Source organism: Acomys russatus, chromosome 24 (assembly GCF_903995435.1).
Source record: "Acomys russatus chromosome 24, mAcoRus1.1, whole genome shotgun sequence".
In the NCBI taxonomy this organism is placed as follows: domain Eukaryota; kingdom Metazoa; phylum Chordata; class Mammalia; order Rodentia; family Muridae; genus Acomys; species Acomys russatus.
In genome coordinates, this window is record NC_067160.1 from 58663804 (window position 1) to 58686373 (window position 22570).

A 22570-nucleotide genomic window follows, 5' to 3' on the forward strand; every position below is an offset into this window, starting at 1 on the left:
TTCCTTCCCTCCTGTTCACCTCCCAGCACCCTGAGCTGACCCACCCCACCCTGCCTAAGGTGGATTGGTGCCAGCTCCATGCACAAATTCCTTGCTTGGACAAGGCTGCTTTCTCGCAGCCTGCATGACAGACCTGCCAGTGTAACCTCTCAACGCAGGTTCTAGCACCTGAGGTCTCATGCGGGCACCAGGAAGGACCTGAACCCGCAGCGCCGGGGCCTGAGCATGACGAGTCTGCCCCAGGCCTCCAGAGACCTTAACTGGTCAGGGCGTGTGGCAGCAGCTGTCTGTTACCTCCAAGCTTGCCCAACGCCTTTCAGGAAACCCAAAAGCTACTGTCTGCACACAGAGCCTTGAGGCTTGCTCTGCAAGCTTGGGGCAGAAGGAAACTTCCCTTTTTCAGGGGGGAGGGTGGCCCCTGAGTTTCAAAGGAGGAGTGACCCGAGGTCACCTCGAGCAACCAAATCTATCCCTATTTCCTGAGCCCACTCCCCCCTTCCTCTCAACTGCCTGGTATGTGGGTGAGATGAGGCCTCAAAACGCTTGAGTTTCCATCCTTAGAAAGGCAACAGAAAGGACCAGGGCTGTGCCTGCAGGCCCCACCCCAGCAGAGACGGCGTACTTACTGCTGCTGAGGAAGTAATCAGCAACTTGAGGCCCCTATGGCCCTCGAGGCCCTGCTGTCATCCCCAGAGACAGGGGAAACCCCAGGGACTGCCCATGACAAGGTGCCCCTCTGACATACACTTACACGTGGATGCCAGGCAGCTCACGGGCATCTGTAAAGGCAGGCTGGCTCCCAGCCCTAAGAGGCTCAGGGTACAGAGTATCAGGGGTGCCCCAGGATGAAGGGAGCACCAAGGGAAGGCGCCTAGGTACTGGCAGAAAGAAGGCTTGGGGGTTATGCACTCAGCTGTCTGGATCTCAGCAGACGACCCAGACAGAAAGAGACCAGTGGGGCCTGAAGTGTCCCCTGGCTTCTGTGTCCCTACCCTGACCTTACACTACACCCAAGGCTCCACGGAAACTGTTCCTAAGAACCAGGTCTGTCTGTCTGTCTGTCTGCCAGGCACTCTACTGCTGGCCTTCTCTGAGCTTCTTTGAGGGGTCCCTCTGCACCCCTCAGGCTTGACAGCAGAACATGCACAGGCTTGGACGCCCAGGATGGCACCTACCTGGCAGGCAGGCGCACTCGTGGGTGGTGTCTCCCGTAGGGCGGCAGGTGCCCCCATTCTGGCAAGGTGAGGGGCTGCAGGGCACGTAGGGTAGTTCACAGTGGGGACCAGTGTGGGTGGCACGGCAGGCACAGCGATAGGAGCCAATCTCATTGTGGCAGGTGCCTCCGTGGCGGCACAGCCCGGGGTTCTGGCTGCACTCGTTCACATCTTGCCTGCAGGTGGGGCCGTGGAAGCCGGGAGGGCAGCCACAGATATATGAAGACTCAAAGGGCAGGCACTGGCCACCATTGGCACAGGGGTTGGAGGCACACGGATCGGCCTGCTGACATGTTTTTCCTAGAGGTGAGGGTGGGAGTGGGTAAGAGGGTCAGCTCTTTCCAGGGCCCTCCCTATGAGCCCATGGCAGATCTGGACACCGCAGAGGCCCTGAATTGGTATCTTCCTGGTTTTTAGCTGCAAAATATGGCTGCAAGTCACAAGAGTCTAAGTGACTGCCCAAGGTCAGGGACAGCAGTAGGAACGGCAGTCTCAAATTTGTACCTAGCTGTCTCATGGACCCCACATGTTATAAGCAATGCCAGCTTAAGGCATCCTGACAGGGAGAGAGGGTGAGACCAGGGTTATACTTTGCTCACAGAAACAGTGAGGTTTTTGGGGCCCTGGAAAAGGACAGCCAAAACTCAGATAGTTCAGGGCTGGAAAAGACCACAGTTTCCAGCTGGGCAGTGGTGGTGCACACCTTTAATCCCAGCACGTGGGGCGTGAAGCGTGTGTGTGTGTGTGTGTGTGTGTGTGTGTGTGTGTGTGTCAGAGGCAGGTGGATCACTGTGAGTTTGAGGCCAGCTTGCTCTACAAAGAGAGTCCAGTATAGGCAAGGCTACACAGAGAAACCCTGTCTTGAAAAAAACAAAACAGAACAAAAAAGACCACAGTTCCCAAGGAACCCCAAGATTTTCCTGGATAGTAGACCCCAGCTTAAGTCTGAGCCAGGAGAAGGTTTGGTGTACAAGTCTATGACAAGTCAACGTAGATAGTAGGGGACGCCTGGACCTAAGGGTCCCAGCTATGAAGTTCACAGTCTTCCCACAACCCTTACCTGACCACCCTGGGGGACAGCGGCACTTGTATTCTGTGAGAGTGAGCAGGTCACAGGTGCCCCCATTGCGGCAGGGGTTGGCCAGACAGGCATTGTCCAGAGGCGTCAGGCAGAGGGGCCCAGAGAAACCCAGGGGGCAGCTGCAGGTATAGTCCACTGTGCCGCCACGGTCCTCAATGTGGCATGTTCCCGCATTCTTACAGGGTGTGCTGAGGCACGGATTGGGGTCCTGGCATCGTTGGCCCACAAAGGCCCCGCTGCAGCTGTGGACAGATACGCAGGGCAGTTAGCTCCCTGGCCCTCCTGTCTGTGAAGGCCACAGTGACCTCCACCCTAGGCAGCAGGTCCAACTAGAATCAGCCTCTAAAGCCGAGGTGCAGCGGCTGCCTCCTGGGCAGAGAGGCTCCTGGGATGTTGAAACTTCTGGAGCACGCACAAATGCCACAGAGATGCTCACTTTCAAGTGGTTACTTTCACATATTAAGTGAAGTTCACCTCAATAAAAAAGAAAAATAATGACTGTTAATTGGGGCCAGGCTAGAGAGACAAGACCAGCTTGAATTTCAAGCCAGGCAAATTTCAAACCTGGTCTATACTCTCAGTGAGCCATGGAGAAGGGGCCCCTGTGGGCTCAGCAGAGCCCTGGGGGTGGGGTGGGGTGAAGGGAATGGACTCTGTGAAACTCTCATTTGGGAGGCTGATCAGCTTCTCTCCCAGGTTCTGTCATGAATATGCATCATCTGGGTAATAAAAGAGTTCACGGTCCCTTCGACTTTCAAACATCAATAGCATAGTAAACGCGGGAAGCAGAGCAGACTGGAAAGTGTATGTGCTTTCTTTCTATTCAGTCCCTGCCCTGTAGCAAGGGGGCTCTGCCAGGATGCAGGCTGGTGCCCACTCTCTACAACTCAGCTCCCAGACACAGGTTCCTCATACCATACCCCCGACAGTAATGTCATGGCACCCCCTTTGGGGGCACAAATTAAATTTCCAGACACAAGTTCTCTATCACACAGCCAGCAGCAGCAGCAGCAGCAGCACTGTCCTCTGAGGAGATGACGGCAGTGAAGGATGGTCCTCCTCGGCTCTTTGTGGGCACTCTGGTGGGCTGAGAGCCTGCCCCAGTCTAGACAGGTGGTGGTGGGGGGGGTTTTCCTGTCTCCAGGCTGAGATGAGCCCAAGGTCCAGCCACGGCAGCCTCCTCAGCCGCTTGCCTGCCTAGCTCCCAGAGCCTGGACCATAAATCCCCCGACCCCACTCCTGCCCCACCTCCTGGCCCCACATTCCCAGAGAAGGCTCTGGGAGCCGCCAAGCCTAGCTCTTCCCAGAGGCAAAGGCTCTGAGGCAGAACGTGCTGGCTGACAGAACCGCCCCATGGCAGGGTCACAGCCAGGTGCTGGATGGACACAGGCCCTGCCAACAGCCACTCTGCTTTCCAGAGCCTGCCCACTGGCATAGACTGCCTCTTCATCCCCAAGGGCCCAAAGGTACGGCTGCAGCATGCCCCAGTCCCCACCTCCAATGCCAGCCTGTCAGTCCCCAGGCTAACTGCTATTCATAACCAAACCCGTGGGGGGGGGCACCCAGGAGAGGCCTCCCCACTAAGGGTTGCTGGAGGCGGCTGGGGGGGCTGAGGTCAGGTATCTCAACAGAAGTACTGGGAGGCATCTGTCCTCTCTGAAGCCTCTTTCATCTGTGTCTATGGCTTGGGTATAGAAGACACAAAATGGCCACTCCTGTGACCATCTGTTGCCAGAAGCCAAAAGTCTCAAACCAACTGGTTTAAAGAAAACAAATCACCCCCCCACCCCCTGGGGAGTTAACTCAAGCCTTTGCAATGGTTCCTGCCTCACATGGGAAGTGTGTTTGGTGTGTGTGTGAGGGGGGGGGTGGGGTGGGGGTGGGGTTGGGCACAGGATGGGACATCTGGCTTCTCCTGCCTGCAGTACCCTTGGAGAGCCCCCTCTCACCAGAGGGGCCAGCCACTGAGATTCACACTTGCTTCTGTGGGGCACTGAGGCTAGGAAGCAGACACTGCCTTTACTGCTCATGGGTCCAGTTACTAGCTGACTGGAGAGGCCGCTGGGAGCCTGGGATCTGCAGGCTGAGGCTGGCCCCTAGAAGCAGCCCTCCTCTCTGGATCAATGCCCCTTTGTTGGGCAGGGTTGGCCTAGGCCCACTTGGAGAAAAGGGTTTTTTTTTTCCTTTCCCAGCCATTGGTGAAGTCTCAGGGGAGGGGGTGTTGAGGGACAGAGGGAGCTTCATCTTCAAAGCCAAATGGAGCTGCCGTCCCTCCGTCCACCCATTCCTGCAGACTAAGGGAGTGGGGGAACTCCAGCCCAAAGGCGGGAAGATTTCTCTGGGTGGGGAAAACAGGGCGAGCCCAATGCCACGCTAGGTCTCCAGCCCTTAAGCACGCCCCCTGTAGGTTTCTTAAGGTAAAGACACTGATGCAGCCAAAGGCTGCTCACAGTCTCCTTTCCCTCCACAGCACCCTCAACAGGAACCACTATCGGGAAGGGGGGGGGGGACCCGCCTAGCTGGGATGTACACTTGCCAGTGTGGCAGTGATCTGCTGGACCAGCAAGAGGGAAAACATGGCCAGTAAATCAGGCGCCGGCAGCGCGGACAAAGGGCAGCAGGGAGCAGGTGCATCTGTGGAGGGGACAGCTGCTCCTGCTGGGCGAGGCCAGACGCCAACCCCAGCGGGTGGGGCAGGAGCGGGGAAGCGGGTGGCCAGGGAAGCTCCTCCGTGGGGGAATGTGGTGGCTGAGAAGGCCCATTGTCCACCCCGCTGCTGCCCTGGGCTTGGGGACACCATAGTGCAGACATGTTGCCTAGCTGGGCCTACTAAAGCCACCACCCACCAGCAGCATAGCACAACTGGAAGACCAGCAGGGCCACCTGGATGGGACCATCCCTCAGATGCCTAGAGCCAAGTGGCAGGGTCTAAGTTAGGGGCAGTGGGGGTGGGAGCGGCTCAAAGGCCCTTCTCCTCTGTCTGTGGCCTACCTGCTCCTCACAGCATTCAGACACCCCTGAGAAGGTAGAGAGCCTTGGCCACAATCCCTTGCTGCTATATCCTCAGCATCAGTGGCCATTTGGTTCTTAACACTGGCAGGTAGATGTGAGCAGCAAGGGAAGCACCTGAGCCCTGCATAGGAGGCTGTACCCAACAGTGCCTTCACTCAGTGGGGAGTCCCGGAGCACCAGACCAGAGCCTCCCTGAGTGACCCCAGGATGCCTTCTGCTTCCCCTCAGTCATCTCCTGTCTGGCTAGCAGAAAGACCCTTCCAGGACTGAAAGGTCCTCGGGACAGGAGCCTGAACCTGTGCTCTGCAGGGCTCTACCATGCCACTCAAGGCCTCCCGCAGTGAGAACCCAGCCATGACAGGTGCGCCTTCTCCTTAACTTCCTTCTTAGGGCTCCTTAGGGCACCTCTGTCTCCACTTTCCCTCTCTTACACTACATACTCCATGGCCTGGGGTGTGCCCTGTTCCACTGTGGCTGGCTGCAGGTGAATAGCAGGCAGGCTGGGGCCCAATGAAGGGGGTGGGCTTCCGCAGACGCAGAGGAGCGAGTACAAACGGCCCCTGTGCCTGTCATCCCACAACTGCTGCGGGGCGGGCGCTTTGTTGGCGGCTTCAGTATTTCCACTGTGCTGCCTCCCACCTCCCTGGCAGCGCTGCTCCATAGAAATGTGACTCCCCGAAGCATCCGGAGGCAGATGCTGCTGTGGCCTCTCACCCGGGACTAATTCTAAATTGTGCTGTTTTCCTTTCCAAACTACATGGCCATCTGCCGCCCCCAGGGGACAGATGACGGCTCCCTCCACTCCAAAAAGAGGAGGGGCTGTGGTGGGAGTTCCTTAGATCCTGCCCTCGATGGGTTTGTGGTCAAGCAAACTGGAGAACGGACTAGGGGGTCTACTGGAGCTAAGATGGCTGGGGGATGGGGGGCCTCAGCGCTGGAGGCCTTTTACTGGCTTCCCAGAACCCAGCAGACTTTGGGGTGAGAGAAAGCACTTCCAGAAAGGAATAGGGTTTTGTGGGACCCTCTCAGCTCTGCGTCAGCTTATACGCAGTGAGATGGAACACTCAGTTTCAAAAGAGAGCCTTGTGTCTGGTGGGGGAGCGGGTTGAAGAGGGGCCCTTGCAGCAGGCACCAGCAGACCCAAGCTGCAGAGGGACTCTCAACTCTGAGCACGGCTAGGTTTGATTTACAAAGGTACAGTCCTGCCCCCCTCAAGGAACGCATTCATTGCACAGGTAAGAGCACCTGAGAGGCGGACGACACCAAGCCTCCTGCTCATTCTTCTCTGGGGCCGGGGGCCTGGACAGAGGCATCTAACCCTCCTAGGCCAGAGTACACAGTAGGTCTATGATCCAAAGTGTGGGCAGAGGGTGGCTCAGTGCGTTATTGTATACCTCAGGCTCTGCGCCACTGAGAGTACCCAGTGGTGGAGGGAGAACCCGTCTTCTTTAGTCTGCTCTACCTGTGCTTAGAGCCACCTACATATAGCTAAGGCTCTTGTTCTGCAAGCTCCCACTCAACAAGTGTGACCATGCTCTTGTACCCTGGGGATGGTTCAATGGAGATTCCCTCCCCTAGCCTGACTTTGTTCTGTTCAGCTAAAACAGTGAGGCTGGCTGTCTGCCATCCAACTTTCCCACAATGGCTCCAAAACCATGGCTACCTCTCACTCAAACAGCCCACCCAGTAGGGTTTTTACAGGGTCAACAAACCTAGCCCCATCCTTGGCAAAGGCTTCATGGGGGCAGGAGAGAGGTTCTGGGACCTCAGCCGTTCCTTAAGCACAGGCCAGTCCAACTGACCCCCCCCCCCGCCCCTAAGTCCCGGTGCCCACAGGACTTATGCATGGGCTTAGTGACCTCCTGCCTCCCTGGTACTCTTCCTGGCTCAGAAGCAGTTCCTTCAAAGTCCAAAAGACAGGAGACCCTTACTGTTAGGAAAACCCCATTCCTTCACTTCCTCCACAGACCTCAGCGCCAAGACCTAGCTTCCTACCAAACCTGCCTGGATCCAAACATTTGCCTGAAGATTGGGAACGGCCCCCTGCAGTCTCGTTTTTTGCCTACAATACCCCCCGCGACCCTGCTTCCACTCCCAGTTTGGTATACAACAATGTGGGTGCCCCTGTGGAGCTAGCACAGCTCCCAACCGGAACAGCCAGCATCCGGTGGCTCTACCTGTCCCAGCAGGGATGGCCGGCAGGAACTGTGGTCGCCTCCCAGCCTCTGAAGCCTCAGGGGCCCAGTTGCTCACTGGCTCCCCGCAGAAGCAGGAAGGTGAGAGGACAGACAGTAAAGGCCGTGGGAGGTAGGCTCTCTGGCACCAAACATCAGCTGCTGCTCAGAATAGAAGGGCAGTAGTGGATAGAGCAGGAAAATGGGTCACAGCTAGGGCAGGTGCAGCATGCCTACAGGTGGCTACAGGTGCCAGCCAGGACTGAAGCCAGGGTCTAGGCTTTCCAGCTCAGAGAGCCACTCCCAGCATACTCAGCTCTTTTGTCTTCAAATCTCTCCCCCCAGTTGCATCCTTGGGTGGTTTAAAATATGCTAGAAAAGGAAGCTCAGGAAAAGCACCCGCTTCCTGGCCTGGCTCAGGGAAGCCCTTTGTGTGGGAGACAGTTGAGGTCGGAACCTGCCCTCCAGGGAAGCCACCTTTCCCACTACAGGGAAAACAATGGCTCTCACTGCTCCCTGTGAAGGCCTCTCTGAGGGAACCAAAAGGCTCCTGGGGGGGGGGGGGAAACTAAACAATTTCCTGGAGTTAGTTTGTGGGAAGTGGTGACCCATGGGACCCACCCTGCCCCTTCCACCATTGGTAAAAGCACCACCCAGCAAACTGGGGTCACCAGGAAGCAGAGGTCACTGCTAGGGTGTGAAAAACACCTGCTTAAGCTCTTGCTTCCACTAGGGCCAGCTTCCTGATCAATGTTCCCAAAACACAGAGAGCCCCAAGCTGCAAACAAGGCTGTGAATGTCTTCCCGTGGCACGCCACAGTGCCTGCCAGCCACTCTGAGTGGTCCTGGGGACGCAGGGGAGCAAGCCTCTGTGTGTGCAGCAGTACCAAGGAAGGCGAGGGATGGCCACAGCTGACAACCACAGGCCTCTCTGGCCTGTGCAGGGCCTATAGCTTCTCAGAGTAAGAGAAGAGGGAAGCATTTCATTCAGAGAGAGATGAAGCCAGACACCCCACACCAAGATCTACACCAAAGCCAGAAACAGTATGGCATCTGTCCACCTCTGCTTCTCCCAGTAAATGTGAAGATGGAGAAAGGAAGCTGCCCAGGGGTTAATCTGTCTCCCCCATCTATCCTATGTCCCCACTGTGGCCCCCAAAAGAGGACACACACCCCCTGGCTAAACTAGTCTTCGGATGCCAGAAGCTTCACATCACTAGGCCCTCACTACAGTCCTGGAGGTGGGCTGGGCCCACTTTACAAATAGGAAGACTGAGGTTTAGCAGGTTCTGCACTGACACCCCAGATTCTGTTGCCCATGGTGGACCAGCCTTGGGTCAGAGCAGCCACAGGCAGGGCAGAGTAGCAAAGAGGCTTCTTGGGGAAGTGAGAAATACCCCTGTATCTGCAACCATCTCATCTCTCTGATCATCTGATCTCCCAGCAAGAAAGGGCAAAGCATGCAATGGAAGAGTTTGGCTGCAACACACCTTCTAGGAAAGGGGCCAGGTTCTCAGTGAGGGAGCCAGGACCTGGGATGTCCCTGTCCCTGCCCCTGCAAGGAAAACCTGGAACTCCCAACTTCTCCAAGCCCCTCAGGACCCTCCTAGCAGAAGAGTCACCTGACACCGTGTGGGCCATCCTTCCCAACTGGGGCACCATCGCTGAGGGCCATCTTCCCAACAGTGGTGGTGAAGCCCATGTCCAGCTACCCACTGGGAAAGAGCCACCGGCTGCTGGGCAGACAAAGTGAGACAGACCTTGGCTGCATTCTTCCAGGGGCTCCCAGGAAACCCCTCTTTCAGTGACTCCTTCGGATGACTGGCTGAAGTGCAGATTGCCACTTTGGTGGGGGCCCCAGAGGTCAGTCACCCCAACCCCTCAAAACTCAGCAGCACCCACACCAGCCAAATATTTTCTAACAAGGAAGAATTTCCTTGCTGGGGAGGCCCCCATACCCTAGAAGACAGCTAAGTCCCCATCCCAATCCTGGTCCCCCCCAAAAAAAATCTCACAATGTACTGGGCCATCCATGAGAAATTCCTGTCCTGCTTCAGTAAATTCTAGAAGAGAGGCAGCCAGTTGATGTACCCTGCTCTAGAGAGGGGCCCAGGCCAGTTGGTCTAGGACAAGCTTTGGGCTTTGCCTCTGTGGACACTGATGTCCCGTGCCCGGCCTCTTCCCAAGCGTCACTTCACTAGCCTGCCTATGCTCCATCAGGTCAGAGCTGTCCAAGGTCAGCCAGGCACTTTCTGTAGCCTCATAGCAACACACAGGGATCTCAAAGTGAGACCCCCCCCCAAGGACAAATGAAGCCCATATGCCAGTCAGCACCTTCAGCTACAGTGGCCCCATGGGATCCTCCACTCACCCCAAGGAGACGGGTCCTGTCATAGAAAGAGGAAGAGGGAGGCTGCAGGTGCAGCTCCCACGTTGGAAATCCTTGATCTGAGTTTTGACCAGCCACAGCCTAATTCAACGGAAGGCTAGAAGGGGACGTGCTTGGCTCAGAGGCCGAGATCTGAGGAGATAGGGTGGAATGGGGCATCCAGCCTGCACGATGGTCTCTGAAAACTATAAACCAGTCCCCAGGCCTGCCCAGTCCATCTGGCCAGATGGCCTAGCTTAGCCCAGTTGCCAACACTGTAGACTGGGCCAGACTCTGGGCCATCAAGATAGGATGCAGCCACGGCCTGACCTGACCCTGGGGCACCGCCCCACCTGATTTCGACTATCAGGCTCTGAGACAGAGTTGAGGTCACCCTCATCTGACCCCTAGAAGAGGAAGTAAGGAAGGAAAGCCCCACCTCACAGGACCAACTCCTAGTAGCCATGATCAACCAGGCCCAGACAAGAAGGAGAGGTCCACAGAGCTGCAGAGGGCCAAGCACACAGGCAGCATCTGCCCCCACCCCAGCCACCTCAGGGCAGAGCACACATACTGGAAGGCCCGCTTCACCCCCCCCCCACCCCCAAAGCTCTCATTTCCAGTAACTGTGCTGTTTCCGCTCACTAAGAACTGAAACTGAGAGGAAATGGTGGGAGGCAGGTCCCCGAGCCTGAGGCCGAGCTCCTGCCATTCAGACCTGAGTGATTGGCCCAGTTTTTACCACCCACAATTTGTGCTCCCGCAACAACCCTGGGAGCCCCGGGATCTCACAAATTGAGATCCCAGTGCAAGCTGCTTCATTGAGGGTCTCTCTGGGATCTGGTCTACAGTAGGAAACATTCCACACCAAGAACTCCGCCTGCAAATGTCCTTTAAAGCAAGGCCATGGGGCTCTGTCAGTAAAGTGCTTGCTAGCAAGCGTGAGGACATATGTGAGCAACCCTCGGCACCCACATAAGCCCGGAGGTGCACATTTGTAATCCTAGCACTGGGAAGGTGGAGGCAAGAGGCTCCTTGGGACTTGTTGGCCAGACAGTCTAGCTGAATCAGTGAACTCCAGTGTTCTGTGAGGGACCTTGTTATAAAAAATAAGATGGAGCCAGAGCCAGATGCTGTGGCGCACTCCTATAATCCCAGCACTCTGGTAGGTGGAGGCAGGAGGATCTCTGTGAGATCAAAGGCCAGCCTGGTTTATAAAGTGAGTCCAGGACAGCCAAAGCTACACAGAGAAACACTGTCTCGGAAAAAAGAAAGAAAACAGGAGTGTAATAGCACACACCCAGTGTTGACACCTGGCCTCCATACACATACCAACACACACACACACATACCTGAACATACATACACAAACATAAACAAAATATTGATTCAATAGGCAAAGTGCCTGTTCTGTAAGCACAGGACCTAAGTTCAAATTCCCAGAACCCAGGCAAAAATCTGAGCATGTTGACATGCAGCCCCAGCCTTCTAGGGAGAGAAGATAGGAGAAGGGTCCCCGACACCCTATGGCTGTCTGTGTAGCTGAATTGATGGACTTCAGGTTCAGTGAGAGACCCGATCCCCAAAAATGAAGCACTGGTGGAGCACTGGTGGAAGAAAGAAAGCCCCCATCAACCTGGCTTCCTCCCGCTCCCATGCACCCTTCATAAGCCCCCACACCCCCCAAAACACACATACACACATGCACGCACACGCACGCGCGCGCACACACACACACACACACACACACACACACACACACACACACACACACACACATGCTTCTGGGCCGTGGGAAAACCTGCTCCAGGGAACAGGCTGCCGCCCTGCTTTCTTCCTGAACTTGATTAAACACAGATGTTTCTCTAGGAAAGCCAGTGGCTTCCATGCAGCTTGCGGCTCCTCGGCCTCCCTGTGGCTGGGCTGTGATTCATACAGGGTGACCCACGTGTGGTGCTAAGGCAGGAGGCCCAGAGCCAAGCTGGGGCCTCGGTGCCTGGATATCATTTTGGAAAGACAGTCCTTTGTCCCCCTGCTCAGGACTAAGGACTCCAAGGGGTAGGCATAGCCACATCTCAAAATTCCTCAGCCTGCTGCACACACAAGACTGACAGTGTGTGTGGCGGGACCTGCCTCCCCGGCCTGGGCTGAGGCTTGGGTCAGGCTGGCCTCTGTCACTACCTGTGGTAGAATTTGTTCAGCAAATTAGCAGCATCAACAGATGACAAGGGGCTCGTTTACCTAATTTAGAAAGAGGGTACTTTAAGCACTTGAGTCGCAGCAGGGACACCCAGGCAGGTGGTGGGATAAGCCAACACAAGCCCAATGACAGCTCTTATCTGCCTGTTAGGGCAAGGCTGGGACCAGCAGTTGGCGTTGTTCCACAACTGGTCACAGGCATTCCTACCTGTGCCTCAGAAGTGGATGTAACTCAGAGAATTAGCCTCACTAATTCACTCCAGAGTGTAAATGACAGAAGCACAGGGGGAAGTGAAGAGGAAATGGGGAGGGCCCCCTAGCCAGAGCATTTCCACCCGGGGACAGTCTCTAGAGGTGAGGTCCTTATGAAAGAGCTACTCCTAGAACCCTGTGGGTTTCAGGGACATTGAGAAAGCAGCACCCAAACACTAAGTCCTTCCAACCACCCCCCTAGACCCTCCACTGGGGACACCTGTGTTGGCTAGGGAGCCAGTCCTGCGGGAGATATGACCTCCCTCTGAGTACCAGAGGCAACTGAGGGAAAGGCTGAAGTGTGGGCTTGGCCCTCTACTCTCACAGAGCTTGGTGCTCCTCCTAGGGAACAGCCAGTGCCTGTGAGAAGACTGGCAAGCCTGCTAAAAGCTCCCAAGTCCACAGAGGGAAAAACCACAATATAAGCCAAAGGAAGGCAGGGAGGACCAAAGCTCCCCCACCCCCACCCCCGCTGCCCCTGCACACATTGCCCCTGCTGGCCTAGGCTCCCTGCATATCGATCTATCCAGGTTACCATAGATGACACCCTACAATGGGCCTCACTCCAAGCTGTGGAAAGCCTATGGCACTCAGACACAGGGTTCCTCAAGTTTTACCCTTCGGAAACTAAGGCTGACCCCAGCGCCCACCTTTGCCAGCTTCCCTTCTCTTCATGACTGGGTACTTAGGCAGGGTAAGTACCCTTGTCTGCCCTAGATCCTAGGCTTCAGGGCACAGTAGGCATTCAGCTAAAACCCTCCATTGTCCTGCACTGGGCATGCAGACTCCGCTATCTCTTCCTTTGGGTTGTAAAAGGCCAAGACACTAGATGGGCGTTGGAAAGTAAGACGGGGATGGCTGTGAGTCTGCAATGGGCACTGGGCAGTGTGGGGCTTTGGGGACACTAGGCCATGATCACTGAGTCACATGGGAACGTGTCAGGCCCCACTCATGGAGCCCCACAATGCCAGGTGGCAGCTCAGGGGCCCAGGTGTACACTCTGGCCCCTTGAGGCCCTTGTCAGGACTCAGACCAGGGCTCATCCTGATGGTGCCAGAAGCTGGAATCAATCCTAACAGGAGGGCAGAGCTGGCACTCAGGGCGGCACAGAGAGGACCTGACATCATCCACACCCAGAAAGCGGCGTTCAATGGCCAGGACTTCATTCACAGGAAGTAGAACAGCAAAGGCTCAGAGACAGAGAGCAGCTCAGTGAGTACCAGTGGGGGGGGGGGTGGGCTGGCAAGCAGCTGCCTTTGGGGGTGATTAAGAATCTGGAACTGGATAGGTGTGCCGGTTGTGCAATCCATGCCTCTATTAAGCACGCTGTATTGTGCACTCTCCGTGGCTCAAATGGCATATTGCAAAACGCGTAACCTACCACCTTAAAGCCCCATCTCTCAAATCAGTCCTCAGAATCCTGGTCTCTGGGACGACTTGATAGGGTGCGGTGAGACCACAAGAAAGACATCCACTGCCCTTCTACCCTGCCAATCACTCCCCTTCTCCAGCAGGAGTGTCCCCCGCCTGAGGCCAAAATGTGCCCCAGCTCACAGAACTGGCCCTGCCACATGGCTACTCTTCAGTCCCTGGTGCTGCTACCTACAAGACCTGCCACTCTTACACCTGTAAGTTATCCCTGAGCCCAGACTAGACAGGAGGTTCTGGCACCCTCCCATGCACAGGGGGTAAACTGAGGCTGGAGCACAGCTCACCACAACCAGCTGGTCCGCGTCTTCCAGCCAGCAGGTGCCAGGGTGTGCCCTGCCTGGGAAAGAAGGGGGATCAGACACGTCCTGACCTAGTCACAAAGATGCCCTGAAGCCAGCCGCTCGTTAAAGCTGGTGATGACTGCCCCCAGCCTCTGGGAAAGGTCTGGAAAGTTCTGGATACGCCTGCACATGAAGGTGAAAGCTGATGCAAGCTGGCCTTAGGTTCCCCGCACCATGCCCCCGCCCCCCCCCCCCCCGCAGCCTCTTCACCCTTAGCCTCAGTTTTTCCCACCTATAAACTGGAGATGAAACAAGCAGGGTGGGCCAGGCCCTCTGGGAAAACCCAGCCCACTGGCACCAAGTCTGCAGGGCTGCTCAGCGCCACGCCACACCACGCCACGCCAGCCCAGCGAGTGCTGCTGCTGCTGCTGCTCTCACGTTTTTGAGGAAAGCAACGTGGACTCCACTCGACTGCAAAGCCACATCCTCTCACTATTTATAGATGACACATGAAGCACATCCCTCCCTACACGAGACAGCCCAACCCCTCAGCCCGGCCTGCCAGTGCCCTACAGGCCCCGTCTGAATATCACAGGGGCCAGGAGTAAAGGCCAGAGCCATCTTCTGCCCCGGTGGAGCTTCTATCTTTGAAAGCTTGTGGAGACCCCTCTACTGCCACCCAACTTCTGGGGATCCCAGCAGCCAGCCCTGGTTATCTACATCCTGCTAAGGGTCCTTGAAACAGGGCTCTTCTGTCTGCCTTACTCCACCCTCTTCCTGCTGAGGTCACAGCTTGCTTTCTGTCTCTCTCCTTTCGCGTTATTATTATTCCTTCAATGGAAAAACTGTTGGCTGCTGGCCAGAGGCAGGCTTGCCCACAGAGACACTTTCCTTCATGGAACACCCCACCTCTGCCAGGTGTTCCAGCACCCGGACATCTCCCCACAGGTTCCATGACAAGTCAAGTTGTGAGGCTGTTTTTCACCTGTTTTTCTAACCTCGTGTCCTTGAAGGCCAGGCACCGCACTCACAGACAGGCGGGGCTGGGACAACCTTGTCACTCCTACTGGGGAGAATGGGACCAACCTAAGATGGCATGTGACTCAATGGAACAGTAGCAGGGCCAGATGATGGAAGACATGTAATGTTCTGTTAGGTCCCTCCTCGGCCCACCAATCTCTTCCGGCCTCACCCCTGTTTCCTCACCAGGCAGGCGGGAAGTGATGGGCCAGGGATGTGGCTATCACACATACTCTGGAGAGAGGGAGGAAAGGGCATCAGCTGAAACACTCCACGGCCAAACATGACTGACTTCTTTCCCTGGGCCTGAGCCTGGCTGATCTGCTGAGAGCCCCATCAGGCCGTAGTGAGGCAGGCCCACCCACTACATGTCACATACATGCTGGATGACTCTCTTAATCCTGAATGATCCTGTCCCAGTTCTGGGCTATACCTGGAGTGGAACTCAGAATATAGTAGTTGCTTTAAAGTGTCTGAAAGACCAGAGAGATGGCTCAGAGGGTAAAGGCATTTATTTACTATACAGGCTTGACTAGCTGATTTTGATCCTTAGATCTCACAATAGAAGGAGGGAAATGACTTGTAAAAGCCATCCTCTGCCATCCATACATATGCCTGCTGTGAGCACACAGACATAGAAAGTCCAAAAAAAGGAAACTGACGGAGTTGACAACTGCAGCCATGTCCCAGGTAGAATCCTCAGGACCAGCCCGCTTGTTCCTACGCAGTAACCCAAACGGACCCACCAGATAGCACTTTTGGGATGGTGAATTAATTCATTACCCAACTTAATACAGGGAATGAGGCCCTTAAAAACCAGTCCCGTGAGCTCACCCAAAGAGTGTAAAAAGGACACAGCTGTTCCACTGCTCAACTATTCAGAGCTCTTACTCAACCCGCATACATCACCCAGACATCAATCTTGATTCTGCCCTGGTTTGAAGATGGTGAAACTAAGGTCAGACCTCTAACTTAGGGCATCCCAAGATTACCACTTGCTAGCCTGAGTTTCTCTGGGCACAGCTCACCTGATTTTTAAATGCATTTGGAATGCATGCCCTCATCATATCTGGTTTTGCTCCCTGTGAAGGTGGCCTCGGTCTCCCTAATGCTATTCCTAAGCTCTCTAAGTTCCCTCAGCTCAGAGTCTGCAGCCCCTTACAAACCTTTTGGATCAGTGAATTCATGTTTACCCACGTATAGGCCCTTCCAGCTTTTCAAATGATAGCCCTTTTCAGCATTCCCCCCAGAGCATGTTGGGCCCACAAGGAAGCCACAGTGAGCCCTAACTCTCCCCTCAAAGAGCCTCTGATAAGGCACATAGCAGCTGTTCAGTCTGTGCTCACCTACAGGGTCTAAAGCCAGGCCTTTCTCACAGGATCACTGGCCAGCTAGACCTCAGTGGTACTAGACTTTACAGAGAAGGCCCTTGGCACCAAGAGGATTTACTTTGCAATTCTGAGCCCTGAAACTCCCAGCCCATCAGCTCCTGGGGTTTGGTTCTCTGTTTGGGTAGAAGCAATATTCCACAAGGTATTAACTTGCTGTCCCTTGGCTTCACGTTTCCCAAGCTCTTCTCAGAGCAGGCAGCACCAGAAGCCAAAAAAAAAAAACCATTTGAGGTCACGGCTAGGTATGACAGAGGTCTCCAGGCCCCCTTAAGGAAAAGGGGAATGTCCTCTCCTCAGCCAGGAGAGGTGGATCCCTCTGTGTGTGCTCTGGCCAACTCTGGGGTAGGCCTCCTGAGGCCATCTGAAAGAGTGGGCAGGAACGGGAATGGAGACACCACCGTGGAACCCAGACCGTGAGCTGGGCCCCTCCGTGGATTGGCTGTAAAGCCCACCAAACTGCACAATGAGTCCGGATCTGTGGCCATCACAAGCCAGGCCCGGCTGTAGCCTCGGCCTCCAGCTCTGCTGACCAGAAGTGAGCATATCTATTTCATTTCACCGGACTTACGAAGTGAGCACAATGGGGCCTCTGTGGCTAGAACTCAGTGGAACACTGAGCCAAACTGAAGCAAAGTTTCTGCCAAGGAGGACGGGCCTCAGGATGCAGTGCAAGGCAGAGGGCCTGGCACCAAGATCCTTGTGGTGGCTTAGCTTGTACTGCAAGGGACTTGCAAGCAGCTTCCCCAAGACTGGGAGGTGGCAAAGAAAGCAGAGCACCATTATGCTTTTGGCTTGAAAGGTCTTCATACAGATGCCAAGCTATAGGTTACTGGTGGGGCTGCAGCAAGCAGACTACCCTCCCCCCTCCCCCCCACCCCACCCCACCCCCCGCCGCCCCATGCACATCTCTACCAGGTAGGGCAGCCCAAGTGACTGGCAGGCAGCAGGCCAGGCGGTGCCCATCTCCTGGTGGGGCTAAGAAGAAAGTACCCCCCACCTTCCCCAGTCTGGCAGGACCCTCCCAAGTTCTGGGTAGAAGTAAGAAGCCTTTCAGCCCAGCCCTGCAAGCAAGGCAGGCAGAGCGGAGGAACACAGAGGCGAGGGAAGGGGGGCTGTGCATTCTGGGAAGCCACGCATAATTAATCACACAGCATTAATCGCCTCCCAACAATAGCTGCTGCCCTTCTACTGAGTCCCAGCTGTCGGCCTCTGAATGGAAGGAAATAAGATTTAGGGCATCAAGCGTCCGTGAGGCTTCTGCAAGGGAGAGAAAGGGCCCCCCCCCCCAAAAAAAGCAAAAAAAAAAAAAAAGGTAGTGTGCATTCATTAGTGTCTGACAGGCACAATCGGCTTTGTCCAATAAACTGCTCACAGACCTGCTTAATTGGCTTCAGTACAGGGCGGGCTGGCCAGGGAGGTGGGGCTGCAGCCTACAGGCTGGGTACTGGAGGCAGCAGCACCGTTGTCAAGGGGATGGGCCCTTCAGCAGTTGGAATGAGGGCGAGCCACGCAGGCTGGAGCCGCCGTTTTGTGTCTGTAGCCTCCAGGGGAGGGTCCAGCCTCCAGCACCTTGCTCTTCTCATCGGGAGGAGCTCAAGTTGAAGGGCACCAGCCCCAGCCCCAGCGGACTCTTTCCCTGGCTGGCTGGTCCTTGCAGGTGGCAACCAGACGGAGATCCTTCCCAGCATGGAAGAGACCTTCCCATGCCCAGCTGAGGACCTGGGGAGGTGGGGGCGCTGCTGCCCAGACAGAAAACAGATTCCAGCCAGCACTTACCCACACCCACCACCCCGGCAGCAGTGCCAAGGAGGACCATTCCAACTGCTCCCAACCTCTCCCTAAACCCAAGGAGTTTTGTCTTAAACTAGGCAATTTTCACTGGGCAGAGGCAGGCAGATCTCTGAGTTCAAGGTCTACATAGGGAGTTTGAGGTCAGCCAGAGCTACATAGCGAGACCCTGTCTCAAAAACAAAACAAAGCAAAAACAAGCAAACAACCCAAAACCAAATAAAGCAAAACCCCCCAAACTAGAAAACAAACAGACAAACAAACAAACGGCAATTTCCAGCCTGGTACTCCCCTGTCCAGAAAGAAGGTTCTCAGGTGACAGGGGTGGGGGCTCAGACACTCAGCAAGTGCTCTACACTGCCCACCATCAAAGCCACTGTTTCGCAAGCATTTAAAATAAGAATTAGAGTACCATGGATTCCCAGGAGCCTGAGGGGCCCACGAAGGAGTGTGCCAACCTCCAGGGGCCAGAGTAGTTCCACACGCGGCATAATTGCTGGTGATTAAGTAATTGCCAGACTTTGTCCAATAAAAGTCAGCACGTGACTCGGCACTCAGCCTCTGGGCTGTCTTCCGAAGACAATGGCCCAGTGTTCTGTCCCCAGAAGGCAAGGGGCTCTGCTCTGACAAAAGCAACAGGTCCCCTCAGGGGGGCAGTACTCACACACAAGCTTCGGTGCCGTTGGCCACTTCGCACCTCCCTCCGTTCAGGCAGGCCCCACTTGGCTGGGAGCATCTCAAGCCTGGGGAAGGGTCAGAATAGAGAGGTCAGTCTGGGTTCTGGACAGTTGACTCCTTGTGGACGGTGGATGGAGACCAGAGACGCGGTGCTTGTGCACTAGAGTTACGGGGCGGGGAGGGGGGGGGGTAAAGGGGGTGGGGAGGGGGGTAGCCCTTCCGGATTAATATTCTGTTCACACTGTTGTAGTCAGGAGGGAAAGGCTGGCTAGGTGGCAGGTGTACAGCCCCACTCACAGTAAGGCGAAGTGAACGGCAACGGAAAGACTTGGGACATTCTCCCAAACTTCTTACACACAACAAGCCAAAGTGGGTGCGGATTAAGGAGCCCAGCAAAGGCCCCGATCGGTCTCCACTCTTGCCTCAGTTCAAACACAAGATTTCAAGGGGGGGCGCAAGAGGGAGGGGGTGGCCACACTCAGCTTCCCCGATCGTGGGAAAAAGCGACAGCTGCGGAGCCCGCCACCCCGCCCTCCAACAAAGCGCCGGCCCGGGAATCAGAGCGGCCCATTGTCGCGCCAGGGCCGCCTCCTGGGGCAGCGGGGCCGCACCCGGAGACCTGCCCCGCCTCCTCCGACACCCAATACCTGTTCGCAGGCATCTCCAGGGGCAGCCCCCGCCGCACCCAGGGAGGGGGGTCTTAGAAACTGCACTTGGAAGGAATTCCACCCTGTTCTCGGGAAGGGGCTATTAATCAAGCCCTTCCCACCCCCCCCCCCATCTTAAGGAGCTCCAGAAACTAAGCCCCGGTGTGGGGGCCGACCTGAAGCGTCACATAAACCCCCACTTTTAAGGAAATGGCCTCCTCTGCAATTGGGAGAAGTGTGTAGTTGGACAGTGCGACTAGAGTCTCCCGTTTCGTGAACCGGCAGGGAAATAAGCGCTCCCCTCCCCCGACCACTCCGCACGCGTTCCACTCTCTGTCGGTGCAGGATTTCCAAACTTCCAAAGAGAGTCAGTCCCACCCACAACCGTAGGCAGCAAGCCGCCTGTACATCGCCTCTCTTCGAAAGTTTGAGTCCGGCTGGAAGACAGCGATCCCGAAACCCCATACTGCGAGTCCAGGGCACATCGTCCCCGCCCCGCGCTAATCAACGCGAGCACAGCGCCCCGGACCTCACACTGAGCGCCCCAACATCCGCCCCAGCACGGGCTGGAGACGAAGAAGAAAATAAATGGTCCTAAGAAGCAACAGGAAACCAAACCCGATTCGACTCAAATCGAAAAGTAGCAGGCGCAGGCAGTCTGTCCGCCCCCACGGCGAGCCCCAGGCGCGTCTGCCCAAGTGCCAGCCATGGTGGGGCCCCCAGGTCACCGGGCGCCGAAGCCCCAGCGCCCCACACCAAACTTCCAACGTCTTCACGCGCTAAGAGCAAAGCGTGTTCCCCTAGAAGGGGGCTGAGGAGGAGGGTCCCCTTCACACGACAGGACACCAGGCTCCCGGGTCCCATCCGCCCGCTCCGACTCCCAACTTTGGCAGCTAGTCCCTCACTCCCAGGGCGTGCGCAGAGCGCCTCCGAAGTTTCCGAAGGGCGCGCGAAGTTGCGGGCTCGCGGGCGCCTACCTCTTGCGGCGAGCGCGGGCAGCAGCGTTAGGCAGAGCAAGGGCACCAGGAGCCGCGGCATGCCTGCTCGCCGGCTGCCCACTGCCGGGGCGGCGGCCTCTTGCGGTGGCCGGCGGGGATTCGAGGTTCACGCGCACCACCGGCGGTCCCGCGGGCGTCTACCCACAGCTGCCCTCTTTCCTGGCGGGCGTCTACCCACAGCTGCCCTCTTTCCTGGCGGGTGGGCGGCTCTGGGCTCTCAGGGTCTCCCCAGCTTTACTAGGCACCCCGGCTCGTTCCTTCACAGCGCTCGCACCCGCCTCTAGCGTCAGGTCCTGTGCCCCACGCCCCTGTGGTCCCTCCCGCGGCCGAGGCACTAGTGAGGCTCAGGGCCCGCGTGCGCTCCGCCCCGTGGGGGCCCGCCCCTGCCCCGCCCCATCTCGCCGCGCTCCGCCCACGGGTCCTGCGCACCCTAAAGCCCCCTCTTGAGCCTTGTCCCACCCAGCGCCTTGGTGGGCTCTGCGCCTCCCTGAGCTAGGGAGAGCGTCTAGAGCGAGGACCCTACGTTTTGCAAGACTTGGAAGCGTGGAAGGGTGTGGGGAATGGGCTCCTAGGGACTACTTCTTGTTCGAAAGTTTACAGAGACCAAAAGTTTGAGTTAGGGCTGCGGAAGGATCAGGCTTTCTATGTCACTGCCCTCGGCGACATTTGGCCAGGATTTGCATTTCAAAAGCCGAGGAGTTGCGGGTAGTGTGGGAAAGGCGAAACTGCACTGGGAACCATGTTCATCCCGGAATTAGATTTGGGGCCATGGGCAGGAGCAGCTGAAGGCAAGTTTGGGGGACTCCCAGAGCGGGAGTTTAGAGGTCGCTCCCTGACAGCATTACGTGCGTCCCTAGTCCTGGGACCCCACTCTTGGGGGCCATGTGGTCTCAGCTACAGGCATTGGGAGGATTGAGGCCAGGCACCCCTAGCCGTGACTTCCGGAAGGCTTGACCTTAAAGACTGATGGCGTCGCGCCCGCAGCCTCTGCAGAAGGGAGCTCGGGGCTCCCCAAGGGAACTCCCCATGGGCCAGTGCCTTGCTGGACAGATTGCGCGCGCTCTGTCCCCGGCGGCGTCTAGACTTTGTAAAGTCACTCTTCTCACTGGCCGACTTAGGTTGCTCGGGAAAGCGCAGAATCCCCGTATAATGGCTGCTAGCACCAGCACAGCCTCTCTCACGTGCTTTTCCTGGATCAGTTGTCTCTCCACCTCGATGCTTGGACATCCTGTGCCAAGCTGGTTAGCTCTGGGTTTCCAAGATGTCTTCCCTGTGCAGTCAAAGTTCAATGGAATCTGGAACAGACAACACCTCCCCATCCCAAAACAGGATGGTGAGTGCAACACAGGATACAGCCCCGGCTTATATAGTCCTAGGAGCCTCCCAGAGCAGGGAAATGTCTAAAAGGGCCTTAACTGCTGACAGAAACCTGCCAAGAGAATTCTGAGACAGGAGACCAAAAGGGATTTGGGAATCCAAATTCTGGAAGGTAGCCCATGGAGACAGTGGGCTCATTCCCCCCCTCCAGCCCTACCCATCTCCTTTGACACACCTTGTTTATAGAGGGCACCCCTAAAGGGCCAGTGCCAAACAGCTTGTCCAGCCCCCTCTCCTGCTCCTCTCAGAAGCTGGCCTTAAGCCTGGGGGAGTAGCAGCATGGGTCAGTACCGGGGAGAAAAAGTGCCCAATGCTGCAGAAATATTTATATAACAGATCTGCAGCCACAGAAAGCACTTTCCATAGAAGGAATGACTGGCTGTGCAGGGTTCACAGACTTAAGACTCCAAGTGCCTCTCCTGAAGCCCCCCCACCCCCACCCCCGGCTGCTGGGATGTGTGGCAACTACATCCCAGCCTTGCCAGAGCGGGCCACCCAGCCTGGCTTGGATACAAAGCAAGTCTCAGCCTTTTGGAGTCTGGAGAAGAGACACTGCACCAGCAGCAACCTTCTACCTGCCATCCTGTCTGTCCATGGGTCTGTATCTCTTCCACTCTGTCTTTGTCCAGCATCGAGTATGGCTGCACACCAGACCAGCT

General features: G+C 56.4%; 1 protein-coding gene across 1 annotated transcript in view; it reads right to left on the reverse strand.

Annotated features, from left to right (window-relative positions):
• Notch1 (notch receptor 1) overlaps nucleotides 1-20695 on the reverse strand; it is a 47825-nt gene extending 27130 nt beyond the window's left edge. Inside the window, exons 1-4 of the mRNA XM_051166899.1 lie at nucleotides 20514-20695; nucleotides 18876-18954; nucleotides 2275-2537; nucleotides 1176-1514 (exon numbers count right to left, since the gene is read on the reverse strand). Coding sequence (XP_051022856.1) covers nucleotides 1176-1514; nucleotides 2275-2537; nucleotides 18876-18954; nucleotides 20514-20574 — 742 coding nt within the window. The 5' untranslated portion in view covers nucleotides 20575-20695. The remainder of the gene's footprint in view (nucleotides 1-1175; nucleotides 1515-2274; nucleotides 2538-18875; nucleotides 18955-20513) is intronic.
• Nucleotides 20696-22570: the final 1875 nt, after the last annotated feature.